The 15,729-nt window shown below is 39.8% G+C and overlaps 1 protein-coding gene across 3 annotated transcripts in view; it reads right to left on the bottom strand.

Annotated features, from left to right (window-relative positions):
- dab1a (DAB adaptor protein 1a) overlaps window positions 1–15,729 on the bottom strand; it is an 88,988-nt gene that overhangs the window by 17,588 nt on the left and 55,671 nt on the right. For all 3 annotated transcript variants that reach the window (XM_037698217.1, XM_037698218.1, XM_037698216.1), the window contains exons 5-8: window positions 4,903–5,022; window positions 4,489–4,527; window positions 4,051–4,113; window positions 2,856–2,909 (exon numbers count right to left, since the gene is read on the bottom strand). In XM_037698217.1, the coding sequence (XP_037554145.1) occupies window positions 2,856–2,909; window positions 4,051–4,113; window positions 4,489–4,527; window positions 4,903–5,022 (276 nt within the window). The remainder of the gene's footprint in view (window positions 1–2,855; window positions 2,910–4,050; window positions 4,114–4,488; window positions 4,528–4,902; window positions 5,023–15,729) is intronic.

Here is a 15,729-nt window from a genome sequence, read left to right as displayed (position 1 = left end):
TGTATGTGTGTATATATATACATATGTATATATGTATATATATATATTTGACGTTGGATGTCCTTCCTGACGCAACCACAGATCACTGCTATCTAAGATGTCTGGAGGAGCAAATGGTGGGGATCAAGGGCCTTACTCAAAGGTCCAGGGTGGGGCAAATGAGGGTGGAGGCAGGTGTGGGTGTTTCACCTTTCCCACCCACATTTTGATGTTGTCGGTCTGGGGAGTTGAACCGGCGACCTTCTGATTACAGGCCCACCTTCTCTAACCTCTGCGCCCCCACTCCCTTTAAAAAAAAAAGTTTTTGTTTGTTTGTTTTGTTTGTTTGTTTGTTTTCATTCCAACTCATGTACCACACATGATGCGAATGACAATAAAGAACCTTGAACCTGACATTGTTAAAATCTGTTCTTTATGTGTTTGCTTTATTTTGTTGTATTTAAATGTTAGCATGTATTTCTTGTTTTATTTTTTTAATTCCTTGCCTTTAGTTTCCCAGCGTCTCCTTGTACCATCAGTCATTGTTGCCCCTCATTCATTCTTGTCTGCATTTAACCATTCACACCTGCTCTTCATGCTCATTATTCTCAGCCGTTACCGCTTGTAATCCTTTTTCCCAGCTTCCAGTTTTCTTTCAATTATCATTCTTTCAACCTGTAACACTATTAGCTCTACCTCCTTCTGTGCTCTCTTTGTTTTCTCTTTGGTATTTTATTTTGCTGACATGACACCCTTTTTATTTAGTAATTAAAATCTACATATTTGTTCAACCAGTTCTCAAAGTGCTGTCTGCCTCCTTGGGAGGTGGTGTTAATCAGTAGCAGAAGACGTACAGTTATTTTATATGAGTCAGAATTAACAAATGAGTAAGGAAATAAATATGGCTATAAGGTAAAATAGTTCATAATTAAATAAAATCCTACATTGGTGCAAGTACAAGCAGCAGATTATTTTTCACAAGTGATTTTTTAAATAAAAGGATCAATAAAAACAGTTTCAATATAATCTCATAAAACACTTTGTTATTTACCATTTACAGTAGTCCCTCATTTATCAAGGCAGATCCGTACCCTGACACGCTGCGATAAGTGAAAAACCTCTTCTCCGCTGCAGAGATCACACGCTGCAGGAAGTTTCTCCTGCAGTGTGGACTGCACACAGGTTCAGCAGGTGCTAAATAATTTAAAACAATTAATTTTAAATAAAAATTCCATGCTGATCGTGCGGCTCATCCATCAATCAGCCACTTGTGTGTCATGTCCAGTCTTACTTTGAAAAACCACGATAGAGCAAGTCTGCGAAAAACGAACCACGAAGTTGCAAGGAATTACTGTAATTTCTTTCTGTGGCTGGACTGATGCCATATATTTCTCCTTTTAATGCCTTGTTGTTTGATAAAACCAAACAGAAATGTAAACTGGTCCTTATTTTAAAATATTTGCTGTGCAAAATGTGACATGGAAACTTTAATGAACCTTATCATTCCAAATCTGCAACAACCGTCTTCATTCAACATGAGAAGTGTTTTTTATTCAAGAATGAAGAGGAGATGTCGCTCCACTTGACAAAGCGGCCACAAAGATTGTCAAGCACCACCGCAGCTTGATGGCCTCTAAGAATGGGTTTATTTTAAATTCTAAACGTCATATACTTATAATCCATTTGTATCACTCCTGTTCACAGTTCCTCCTTCTGTCTGGCTGCAAGGCATAAAAAGATCTGAACCTCCAACCAGCATCAAAACCCTAATGAACATCTGGGCCAATTGGTCACACAACAAGAGAGAAGTGTTGGTTTGGTCACATTCAGACACCTACTGACACAAAAAACAATCCAAAAATCAGCATGTGTTGGGAGCTGGGTGAGGAAAGAACAAAAATACTGGGGTGTCTGTAAACTTCTTATCAAATCTGGGAATAATGAGCAGAAAGAAAACTGTGAGGCTGATTTGATCAAAACTCACAGATGAGATTGTTACCAGCAGGAGGAGGGTTTGAGGTTTAGTAGTTATGAGAAAACAAACCCACTCTTGAGAAATATGAAGAGACGCGGTGAGCTCTGGGTCAAAACGAGGGATAAAGCTGACTATAGCTGCAAGGAAGGAGGTGAAACACACACATCCAGCCATCCACTTTCGAACAATCCACTGCAGCCTGTTGTAGTGAGGATTTAATCAAGCAGCAACATATATATCAGCTTTATAGGCAGATAAAGAGCAGATGAGATATAGTGCCGCCTGACACTGGTGAAGGTCATCTTTAATTATATAGGCAGACAGTTTGTAGGAAGCTTTTCAAAATTTAACACATATGCACTTACTATATTGCAAAAAACAATAGACTTTAGAAACAAAATATACATAACAACTACAAATACAGACAAAAATAATGCCATGCACATTTGTAGTCATCTATGTCGTTTAAATGCAAGACACTGCATGAGTTCAGTGGAATGTCAGACACACGTTTTTAACTGTTTCACCACAGCCAAACATGCTTGACTGAGCAAACTGACACGGCACACATTCAAGCACACACTATTCCAGTTAACCATAAAAAGCAAGCACCGCGAAGCACCGGGAGGAAGGCACCAGCCACCGCTGGCTGCAGCACGAGCACTACACCAGGCACAGCACATTGCACAAGGCACTGGATCCCAGCAAACCTCTCAGGAGGAAAATCACTTATTCTGTGTGGAAGATGCATTAAGCAGGATTAAATTTAGAGCTTCTCTTTAAACCTGAGAAGGAAGTTCTTTACGTGTGAGTGTTGGGGGATACAGCTGAGAGGTTTGTCTGAGAGGGGGAGGCAGGCTGAAGTCACTGGTCAGACACGAGCAAACACACGGTCACTCACTGGGTGTCGCTTTGGAACGTCATAGACACCTTCCTTCTGCTGACTGGTGGGAACCTATACAATCGACCAACAGATTCAGAAAACAGCCAAGAGAGCCTGTTACCTCTGGATCAATAAGCAATAAGTCATTTCACATCACCTTCTCAGCATTGCGACATACCGGTGGCCAACCCTAATCCCTGCACCTTTCAGGAACAGTATCAGTCACTTTTGTTTCTGGTTGGGATGATCAGGATTAAAATCAGTCAAGTGAAAGCTCATCTACCAGGTTAATAAAGGCCTTATCTGTGCTGCTGATCACACCCGCAGACGTGCAATAACTCAGAATGTCACATATGTAGACATGTAATATTACTATGTCACACAGACAGATAGTATTGACTGCATGTGATTGGAAGATATGATAGCTGCGTGCACGCGTGCATCATGACACTCATTTTGTTTATTGTCTTTTGAAAGTTTGAAATACAGTTCTGCATTTAGCAAATCAGACTGAGAGATCAATAAAGCTCATGACAAATGTGGGCATTCATCTTTTTTTTGTTCTTCCGATGCCTTGACTTTCACATTCATTTCCAGAAGCTGCCATCTTTATTCATACTTCAGCTCTGCGGCTGAAGGGACTGGCTGGATCTCACATTTCCTGTGTGTTGGGATTTGCTTATATGTGTTCCCCCCACCCCTCTTTGTTTTCAATCCATTTTATTTAAAGATTAAACGATTAATCTTTCTCCCCTGACCTCCCTGCTTTCTTTCATTTCCTCAGGAAAAAGTGAAAAGGAGGTGCAAAAATGAGGAAGGGTCTGCCTTCTGATAGGGCCAGGAATAACCACTGCAGCCCATACACGTGTAACCCCCTCCAACACACACACACACACATCCCTTGGAGGTCTAACACTGTCTCTAAGGGGAGCAAATCATTTTCTCAGACTAAGCTGTAGCTGAATTGGCCCTCAGGAAAGAGTTGGTTTGAAGATTTTTTTTTCTGCAGATTTTTGCACTCTTTTCTGTCCTCATTTTATGCATTAAAAACAAGCAATTCATTTTGTATTCTGGCAATAGTTTATTAATTATATAAAGAAGGTAATGTAATTCGCACAGATTGAACAGTAAGATTGAATCTTTGAAATTTAAACACTTTTAGTGACAGCTAAAAAACAAAAGACCCAAGCGAACAAGGTAAGCTTGCGAGTACCTGATAAATGCTCTCTTCTGATTGGTCACGGATGGGTTCGTGCCCCGCCTCAAACACAATGTACTACAGCAGCAGAGGGAGCAGAGGAAACAAAAGAAGTAGGAGGAACATTGGATCGTGAAGAAACTGAGAGAAAAGTGGTGAAATCTTAGAGGTGATTGGTAAACAGCATTGTCAATAAAAGTCAAAGGACAGAACTCAGAGGAGGAGAATCAATGCAGCGAGAAAAACCCTAAAATAGTCAGAAACTTTCAGTTCATACATGCGCTAACTGCCATGCTTATACAGATGTTTCCTACATGATGTCTCTTCAAACACCTGCAGTATGAACAAAATGCACAACTTCCACACCGTACCCAAACACGAGCTGTCTCCCCACAGTGCACACAGAGAGAAGCAAGCAGGTGACAGCGGTGATGTGATTGGTTAGGGAGTTACCTGGTACACCGGGTCCTCCAGATCCTCCTCCAGTATTGTCTGTTGAGTGCCGGCAGAAAGGAGGGGGAGAAATCAAACCGGGAGGAGAGAAGAGTGGAGAAGACAGGAGAGAGGTAAGAGGTGGAGAGTTAAAGCCAACGAAGTGGAATCGGTAGGCAGAAAGCAGCGAAAAGACTTCCCAGCATTCAGATAATCATTTTGCATTCATCATAAGGAAAGAGAGAGAGAGAGAGAGAGATAAATAAAAGAAATTAAACAGAAAGTGTGGTAAAGGCAGAACATCAAAAAGGAAAACTATTGTGCCGCTGATGAAACCTACAAAAGGATGCTCGTTCTTTGATAAATTTTCAAGCCTCACCTGAAACTCTGACAATAAACTTGACCACAACAACAAGGGAGAGTTGTTAAATGTACCTGGTAGACCGCCTGCTCACACTGCTTGTCCTTTTGGGCCTTTTTCTCCATCTCTTCTCTCTGTTTTATCTCATAAATGAGCTGGAACAAGTCCCGCAGGTCCAGAATCACAGGCTCAGCCTGGGGTGGCAAGAACACATTACCCACATTATTAAACACATGCTAACAGAACTCATCAGAACTCACATAAAACATCAGTGACTGTTTACTGTAATCGGTGACAGACTTATGGGCTGTTTCTTGCTTGATAAAGATGTACAACATATAATAAAATAAAGTTAGCTATTGAAGAATGCATTTTGCCCACCATGTTATGTTGTTGATTTGTCATATGCAAGTTAAGACCAGTGGTGCTAAATGGTGTCTTTGGCATGCCCCCTCCTCCGGTGCAGACCCTCTCCCTCGTTGACAGTCATGTCAAACTGGTTCAAAACCAACAAAGACCATGCTCAATAATCCAGGTATACAATCCAACAATTTTCAGTCAGGTCATCTGGCCAATTTCTTTTTTGTGCTGAAATGTTTCACCTTCCATCCAGAACCGAAGGAGGGAGCGTGCCAGATGACCTGACTGAAAATTGTTGGATTTTATACCTGGATTATTGAGCATGGATTTTGTTGATTTTGAACAAGAAATACTAAAGCATGCAATAAGGGTTCAACATAAAGTACCAAAAAGTGAAACAGAAATATAATATTTAGAATGTTCAAAAGAAATATAGTAAACAACGTGGTAGAATATAACGTTGCAAGTAGGATGAATTAGTATAAATATGCATTTCACCGGTAAGTTTCACACATAAGATTAAATGTACATGATATATATCACACATAACTAACATATTCAGAACTACACAGGTTGTGTGACAGGTTATTGCACAGGTAGTGTAGGGGTTGTGGTTGGCGTTTCCTGGTGTCTGGACCCATATTGTGTTGTGTTTATGACATGTGTCCTTGTGATCCTCAGCCTCTGTCTTTGTAGAGTTTGTGTTTTCCTAGTGTCTGGCTCCATCTTGTGTTGTGTCTCTGTCCTGCTCCCTTGTGTGTCTCATTGCTTCAATTCCCCACACCTGTGAAGCTCATAGGTTTTATGTGTTAGTTCTCGTTAGTGTCTGTATTTAAGCCTGTGTGTTTGTCTTCCCTGTGTCCTGGAATTGTTATCATTCTGCTGATGATGTCCTGGTCTGCTCCCTGTGAACTCCTTGTTACTCCATGTAAGTTTTGCTGCCATGTCAGCCTTTTTTGTAAATAAATACTTTATTCAATTATTCTCCTGAGTCCTCAACTGTGTGCCTGCACCACTGTGTTTACCAGCACCAGCCCCTCACGACAGGCAGTGAGTAACATTGAGATGCATTGAATTATGATGGTAAGGTAGGGACATACATGATATATGACATACATGCATACATGATACAGCCACATAGTGTAGCAGCAAGAAACATATTAGGTGTCACAGAAGTGGCTTGGTGTAATGTTATTGTCAGTTGTTCAGTATTATTATCAAGAGTTCAGTAATCCGACAGCTTGTGGGTAATACCGGTAACTGTCTTTGAGTCTTTGAGCCACCTTTCACATTTGCACATTTAATTTGTAATAAATATCAACCATGTGATTACTTTCTGAAAGTGTCATTAAAATCAATTCAGAGTTTCATAAGAGATTTTGCTAAGACCACGACAAAAGAACACATACATAGAAACAGGCAAACATATGTTTTTTGTCTTCAGTAGTGGGTTATAAAAAGTCATGCTGACGAGGAGCTTTTTGGTCAGTTTGGCCATTAAAAATTAAAGCATAATTATGGTTATTCATACAGATTCAAGACTACACATTTTGATGATTCATATCGTGTCAGCCACACTGATTACTGGCACATCAGCAGCTCTTTCTGAACCAAAGGTTGGAGGCAAAACCACTTCATCAGGTTCAGTTTGAGCAACAGTTCAGCTTCATTATATCCCACCCTGCACTGAAAGAGGACTATTGGCCCAACAACAGTGTCATTTTGCAAAGCAGTGACTCGTGATGTCATATTATAACAATGTAATATATTTGATCTGGGGGGAGTGGTTGCGCAGAGGCTAGAGAAGGTGGACCTGTGATCGGAAGGTTGCTGGTTCAACTCACCGAATTGACAACATCAAAATGTGGGTGGGAAATGTGAAACACCCACGCCTGCCTCCACCCTCATTTGACCCACTCTGGGCCCTTAAGCAAGGCCTTTAACCCCACCATCTGCTCCCCTGGGCACCCTAGATAGCAATTCTTCTCCACACAGAGGGCTGTGGTAGCTCAGTGGTCTGTGGTTGAGTCAGGAAGGACTTCCAGTGTAAAAACAATCACCAAGACTTCATGTGAGCTAGTTTGCTGTGGCAACCCCTGAAGAAGGGAGCAGCCGAAAGAAAAAAAAAGTTGTATTTGGTCTGACTTAACTTAAAACCATAGCTGATGTTTGATCTGCTGGTTAGACACAACTTTGGACTTTGAAAATCAGACAATGGAATATTACTACTGATGATTTTCTTGTCTGACCAAGCATAGACCTTTGCAAAAATTACCCCTGAATACTAGCATGAAAATACAAACAGTGCAATCAGTTTGTTCAAAGTCTTTCACTATAGTTAACATGCCCTTTGAATTGATTGTTTTCAGCACCACAGTGACACACAGCTCAGGATATGGAAGCTTCAGACTGCGGTAAATAAATATCACCGTCAGAACTCAGGATGTGAAAACCAGGTTAAAGCTCACCAGCACACAAACAGGCAATGGTGTTCTGCAGTTTTATTGTTGCCATAATTCAAGCTGAATTCCTCCTCTGGATCGGGTTCGGACAGCAACAGTGAACAGATTCCAGCCTCCAGTCTTCCTTCGCACCATCAAGGGAGCAAACAGCAACAAACCATTTACACATAACATATAACCACTGTCACAGCACTGTTGCAAAGAGTCTTATAGAGCAGTGTTTCACACCTAATCAATTATTGACTGGAGTTATGCAGTGCACACAGAGTTCATAGACAGAAAACTACTTTGCATAAAGCAGTTCTATTTCAGCGCCGACTTTCTGCAAGATGTTCTCAGCTCTATTGCATATGACAGACAGACACGCTGGGGTAATCTTTCTCTCCAGCTGAGCCAACAGTGAAAGATATTGTCACTCTTTCAAATTCAAATCCGCTTTACATTTGACAATACAAGGCACATCAGTGCTAGTAGAATAAAACAGCACATCTGCCAACTTTGAAGAAAGTCGAGGAGACCCAGCTTGGGTAGAAAACATTTTCAGTTCATGAGAGCGACCAAGAACAGACACGATGCATCACTTATTTTTACTGTCTGTCACACTTATTTATTACAGAAACCTGAATTCATCTTATGTACACAAACAGAAAAGGGAACGTCTTTGGTAGATCAAGACAAGCTGTTGGATTTATTATTTTTTTTAACAAATTCTGGCTTTTTAAAATTAATTATCTTAGTCACATTTGTTGGGCAGCACGGTGGCGCAACTGGTAGAGCTGCTGCCTCTCAGCGAACAGGTCCCTGGTTCAAACCCCGGTCCAGGGGCCTTTCTGGGTGGAGTTTGCATGTTCTCTCCGTGCATGCGTGGGTTTTCTCCGGGTACTCCGGTTTCCTCCCACAGACCAAAAACATGCATGTTAGGCTGATTGGTAACTCTAAATTGTCCCTAGGTGTGAGTGAGAGAGTGAATGGTTGTTTGTCTCGTTTGTCTCTATGTGGCCCTGTGATGGACTTGCGACATGTCCAGGGTGTACCCCACCTCTCGCACAGTGATTGCTGGACATGGGCACCAGCGACCCCCGTGACCCAAAATGGAATAAACGGGTAAAGATAATGGATGGATGGATGGATAGTCACATTTGTTTACTTTAGAGTTTAGTAATTTCTTGGTGAAAATTAGATGTTCAATATATTTTTTAATCCTATTTATTAGTGTTTCTGTCTAAGGCTTTTAAAACATACCTACTGCGCTTGTCAAAAATGTGCCAAAAGGTAGAAGACACAGATTTGTGTTTCCACAACCAACTGTTTGATTGAAGCTGTGATGCTGAGTGACGCAGTATGTTAAGAGACAGTATGGCAGAACACCACTTTAAAGATTTGAACTACCTCTTTAAGGCTTTGAGACCTATGAAATCAATTGTGCCTTTGGTATTTACCCACTTTTTTAGTATGTTTTTTTCTTTTGATCTGAGATAAAATTATCTTAAGTGTTGGGAACAATTACAAAAGAACAAAGTGACATCTTTGTCTGTTCAGAAAATACACGGCAGTTAAACAATAACATAAATATCAGAAGGTCTGTTATACTATAGAGCACTTTTATAACCTTGTTTAATAAAATGCTCTATAATGTTTTTGCTTCAGGACTTCTCACTCTTTACGATGCTGATATGCTGATATCAATATCAGTTTGATAAATGATTATGTATCGAAGTATCTGAATCTATCTATAAACCTATAGTCACAATGGGTAGTGACCGAAAGAATGAGATTGCAGATACAGGCGGTTGAAATGAGTTTCCTCTGCAGGGTGGCTGGACTCTCCCTTAGAGACAGGGCGAGAAGTTCAGTTATCAGGAGAGACTCAGCGTAGAACCGCTGCTCCTCCACATTGAGAGGAACCAGTTGAGGTGGTTCAGGCATCTGTACAGATGCTCCCTGGGCGCCTCCCTAGGGAGGTGCTTCGGGCATGTCTGACTGGGAGGAGACCCCGGGGAAGACCCAGAACATGCTGGACAGACTATGTCTCTCGGTTGGCCTGGGAACGCCTTGGGATATCTACAGAAGAGCTAGAAGTAATGGCTGTGAAAAGAGATGTCTGGGCCTCCATGCTCAAGCTGCTGCCCCCGCGACCTGACTTCGGAAAAAGCAGAAGATAATGGATGGATGGATGGTATCTGTGAATCTGTTTGACTAGTTCACATTTCGAGTGCTTACATAAACTTCATCATGGACATTTGGTGCACATATATACTTTGTACAAACCATTTCCAAAAAATAAGAATATCATGGAAAAGTTGTTTAACTTCCATAATTCCATTCAAAAAGTTAATCTTTAATAGATGATAGATTCAAGGCCCACAATTTAAATGATTTCAAGTATTTATTTCTTTATTTTTACATAATTTGGGCTTTCAGCTCATGAAACCCACGAAAACAGGATTTAAAAAAAAATAAAATACTGTGGAGAAATCAGCCCACACTACTTTTGCTGGTGCATCTTCTCCTGCCACATTTTGCCCTTCCACTATACTTTCCATTGATATGCTTGGACACAGCACTCTGTGAACAACCAGCCTCCTTAGCTATGAACTTTTGTGGCTCACCCATCCTATGGAGGGTATCAGTGATGGTCTTCTGGCCAGTTATGTCTGAACTCTTCCCCATATTGAACCAAACTGAGACAATTGAACCAAACTGAAGCAATTTAATGACACCTGGGGAAACCTGTGCAGGTGCTTTGAGTTTAGTAGATGATTAGTGTGTCACACTCAGTTTAAAACATTCATGGTCTGCAAAATTTGGGCTGATTTCTCCACAGTATTCACATTTTTTGAATTCCTGTTTTCTTGGGTTTCATGAGTTGGAAGCCCAAATTATGTAAAAATAAACAAATAAATACTTGAAATCATTTAAATTGTGGGCCCTGAATCTATCATTTATTAAAGATTAACTTTTTGAATGAAATTGTGAAAATTAAACAACTTTTCCATGATATTCTAATTTTTTGGAAAGGGTCTGTAGATGTTGGGGGGGGGCACTTGAGAGCACGGGGGGGGGGGGTCGCATACTTTGTCTGCTCAGAGGTTAAAGGTTGTAAAAATATCCATTTGTCTGTGTAACAACTTTAGAAAATATGCTTTTATTTTTAATTATAATGTTTGAAATTTCACCACATCCTGATTAACACTGAAGAACCCTCATTTTAGTTATGTTTTAAGAGTTTTCTTTAACGTATTATGTTAAAAACTAAAATCTGTACCGTCACTTTAAGTCTTAAGAAAACACTTTACTAGGATGTCAGTACCGCTCTCAGTTGACACTGCCTGATTAGAAGAGGCTTTGATGCAGTTTAACAAATCACAAAGAAAACTTAATAAAAACGCACAATATAAATTGTGTTAATCTACCTTTTTTTTTGAGAGATGTTTTGCCCTCCATCCAAAGGGCTTCATCAATCTGAGGAGTCACATACAAACTGTTTTTCCTACCAAGCAGTACACTCCTACTGTGGACCAACCAGTTTGCTGGTGATGAGATGGTTTCTGGGGGCTGTCCTCTCTCCCATTGACTCCTCCCAGGCAACTCAGCCAAAGTGTTTCGAGGCATCAAAGTTCATGCTCAATAATCCAGGTAAAGAAATCCAACAAAGTTCATTCAGGTCATCTGGATAACTGAAACCCTAAACTGGCCTTTTCTGAAAGGTTTTAAAAATTGCTTTTCATGACAACGTGAAAAGGCAAGACTTCAAGTTGTTTGGACAATTATTTGTGCAGCTTTCACAGTATGTGCTGGCCTGTTGTGGCAAAAAAGGAGAAGAGCTGCAAAACTCTGTTAGTCTAAGTTCCTACCTCACCCATGGTCGTGAACACTGGGTAGTGGCTGAAATAATTAGATCTTGTATTAAAACAGTCAAAATTAGTTTTCTCTGCAGGGTAGATGGACTCTCTCTTAGCAGTAGGGTGAGAAGTTCAGTTATCTAGGAAAGACTATGTAACCAGGGTATTTTTTTCTATTTCTATTAGAATAACTTCTTTAATTATTACTGATAGTATATTTTTCCTTACATTTTTTTTTTTTTTTGTGGTTGAAATTAGGTTTCCAAGAATTAATTTTCTTACATAATTCAATTATGGTAAATGGACTGTACGTATATAGCACCTTTCTATCTTATCGAGATACTCAAAGCGCTTCACACTACAATCTGTGTCCTCATTTACCCATTCATACAGCACTTTACTAGATCTATAATCAGAGCTTTATCACATTCATACAGCACTCTACTAGATCTATACAAAGCTAATTGAACAAATCATTCTAAAGAGACTAATCAGAGCTTTAGATCACATTCATACACTGATGGGACACACATCGGAGGCAACGAGGGGTTCAGTGTCTTGCCCAGGGACACTTCGGCATGTGACTGCTAGTGGATTCGAACCCCCAACTCTTGCATTGGAGGACGACTGCTCTAACCACTCAGCCACAGCCGCCCACAATTATGTCATTAATTTCAAATTTTTATTTGGAAAAAGTCCTCCTTTCCTTGATTTTCTTAAATAAAAGGAAAACAAGCAAGAACAAATGCCATTGAATGTGTTTGTTCTTGTGTGGTTTCATTATCACCTGACTGGTAGTAGTTTGCAACCATCAGTGTCTCATTAAGTCAGCTGGTGCTCATCAGGCTAGGTGGGAGAGGCTTTACAGCTGCTGCTGCAGGTAGGCTTCAAGTTGTTTGTAAGACTCTATCTAATGCTATGTTTGCCACATCTGACTCAAATGCCTCTCAACTCTTAGACTTGTATTTGTGGGACAGAAACCTTCCACTGATCACGTGTTTTAACCGTGGGAACTGGTGAGTGTTTGTTCGTTTTCTGGAGCTGGCATGCTAGTGCTAGCCTCCAGGTAATTGTTTGCACTCTGTGTTAGTTCAGTGCTAATGCTAACAAACTTTAATTGAATATTCTTTTGACGTCACCTTGAAGCATTTAACTGGAAGGTACATTGAATGGTGAAATGCTATTTTGTGCTAATGTGAAATATTAAGAAATCTAATGTTAATGAATATCGACGAGTACTCAAATGAGTTTAATTCTATTTATAATCTAAACTTATTTACTATAGTAAAGATGAAAAAACATGTACATGTATCGATTATATTTATGAAATGATTTTGATGTTGATAAAACCCAGGGCTATTTATTAAATGGTCTGCTTTATACAGGCCAGGTTCCTGATGTTGATTCTGATTCCGGATCGTGTCTGTTGTCGAGCTGACCAGAATGGCGAGTTACCCTACAATGAACCAGGAGAACTGTTGAATCCCCTCAACTCCTTCCAGTCTGGTAGGAGGTGTTTAAGCCATATCCACATCCACATTCTCCTTCTGGACTGAAGTGAACTGACTTGGATCCTTTCCAACTATCCATCTTACTCCCATCAAGGAGTTGAACTGTGAACTCTTTATTTCTTGGCTAAGCAAAAACAATTGTGGGGATTTCATGTTTTTGGAACCTTTCAAGTACTTGTCTGTGTATATATAGATTTTTGTAAATATAATATAATACAATTCACTATTTTTGCACTATATGGTTGTCTGTGTGTTTTTACAAGGTACCACTTCCCTCTAACAGTCAAACCCAGATTCTTCTGATCTAACTATATCATTAACAAACTCAAATAAATATCCATATATGTAAAATATATGTTCCAACTAGACGTAAAGTCGCTGCTCCTCCACTTTGAGAGGAGTCACTTGAGTTAATTTGGGCATCTGGTAAGGATGTCACCTGGACCCCCTCCTGGTGAAATGTTCTGGGCTTGGCCAACTGGAAGGAGGCCCTGGGGAAACCCAGGACATGCTGGAGAGACTGTCTCTTGGCTGGCTTGGGGACACCTTGAAATCCTCTCGGAAAAGCAAATGTCTGAGCCTCCTGCTCAAGCTGCTGCCCCCACAACTCACTTTCGGAACAAGCAGAAAATAATGGACGGATGGCAAAGACACTTTGTTAATTCACATCGAAGTGGACACTTTCTAATTATAGTCTTAGTAATAAGCTTCAAGTTTCTTCAAACTTCACTGTTTGCTTCACAACTAACTGTCTGAGTGCTAATGATGGCCAGTTCAAATGCTAAAAAAATCATTAAAGTATAAATATGGCCTTTCTATGAGCACACCTCAGGTAAATGGCAGCTTTGTAGAGAAAGGAAAACAGTTTTGTGATACATTGTTAGCCTGGGCAGCATTTGAAAAGCAAAAGATTTAGAATCCAAGTACGACGTGCTTTTGTGATTACATTCTGGTTCTGTGTGAGTGTGAGAGTGTGTGTGTGTATGGTTGTGTAAATCACAGAGCCATGGTTCGTGGAGTTAGGAGGATGGATATGCCATTAGAGCTGGTGACACACACTCAAACCTTCACAAACTCAATATAGGAAATCAATATGGCTACAGAGCAAGCCAGCTGGATCCAGATACAACAAGTCACACACAAACACACACAACAGCAGCAACAATCATATCAGTGAACAGAGAGGTACTCACTATCGTGTAAAGTATGTTGCTGCAGGTCAAACTTAAAACACTTTCTCATACACAAAACCAAAGGCTGCAACAGTTAATCTGTTTTGATTTACAACACAAGCTGACATTCATATTCTTTATCTAAAGGTCAAGAGGTTTGTGCTCGTAAACAATACCTTAATGAATCATACACTAACCTTCACACAAAGTGTTGGTCAAACATGTATTACACATACAATTGTTAAAAGGATAAAGTGATATTTTAGAAAGATATTGAATAATTAATGTCTTACTTATTGTAAATCACTCTTTATATGGCTTCAGTTTGGAGAAATACTTTAATTTGGATTAAAGTGATGAGCTGACAGCTAACTCTGGCCAAAGTTTCTGCTGTTACCATAATTAAGATTGTAAAGTAGATTTGCTAGCTGGCTCGCCATTAATGTTGTTGGTGTTTTTACTTTAGAATGAAACAAAACACTCAAGAACTGATTGCTGGAGAGGGTGTACTTTCAATCATAATTATAATTTCACATAGCTCCGACAATCTGCAAATCTGTATGTCTCCCTCAGAGAGTAGCAACAACACTTACTTTATACCACCTACTTATCTGTAAGATAACAAGAAAACATCACATTTTCAGACAAACACCGTCTTTACGGATGAACGTGCTTTCAAATCTGTGGTAGGTATTCTAACCCCATGCAAGATTTCTCTGAGATAGTGTGACGCTGAACATAAAGTGTTCAAATTAAAAATGGTTTTGGCCCCATTTGCAACCTCCCACTCTGTCTTCAAACAACTCCAGTCTAAAATAATCCATAGCAGTGGATACAGTTGATGTTGTGAACCTTTGCCTTGCTGTCAGGTTAGCACATCTTGATTATACTGGCAGAAATATCAAGATATTCCTGCTGCAAATGCCACAAGCTGCAGCAAAAGTGCTACTGCTAGCACTTTTGCTGCTATCTGTTGTTGCTTCTTTTAATTATATATATTTTTTAGATTAGGGCTGCTTTAAGACAACAGCAATTCATTTTGTCTTGAGCTTGCTTGGAGTAGCTGATAGCTTGTTGATTCAGTAAGAATCAAATGGTTTCTACAAACGGGTAATTGAAAAAGTGATCTACATCAGGTAAAATGGTAACTGCTCTGCTCTGAATCATCAATATGAAATAAAATATAAAAATAACGAGTTCTGATGTTTTTCTTTTAAATATTTTCATAATACATTCCATTGGCCCACCTCCTCGATGTAAAAATTGAATGACTTGTTTTTAGCGTTTTTGGACAATATTGTTTTGTTCAGATGTTTGTTTGTACTGTACCTTGGTTATAAATAAAGTTTGAGGGAAAAAAAAAGAAGGGAAATGAAATTATATATTGTTCCATATTTCCCTAACAGAGCACTTCACTATTAGGCTGCAGGTTTACTTGTAGTCCTTAGTTTCCAAAAGCAGAATGTGAGGAAGATCTTTCAGTTATCAGGCTCCTCTCTTGTGGAAACAACTTCCAGTTTCTGTCTGTGAGGCTGACACATTGTCCAGTTTTTA

This window comes from Nematolebias whitei, chromosome 3, assembly GCF_014905685.2.
Source record: "Nematolebias whitei isolate Nwh7 chromosome 3, NemWhi1, whole genome shotgun sequence".
NCBI classification, from domain to species: domain Eukaryota; kingdom Metazoa; phylum Chordata; class Actinopteri; order Cyprinodontiformes; family Rivulidae; genus Nematolebias; species Nematolebias whitei.
This window is presented reverse-complemented; position numbering and strand designations above follow the sequence as displayed.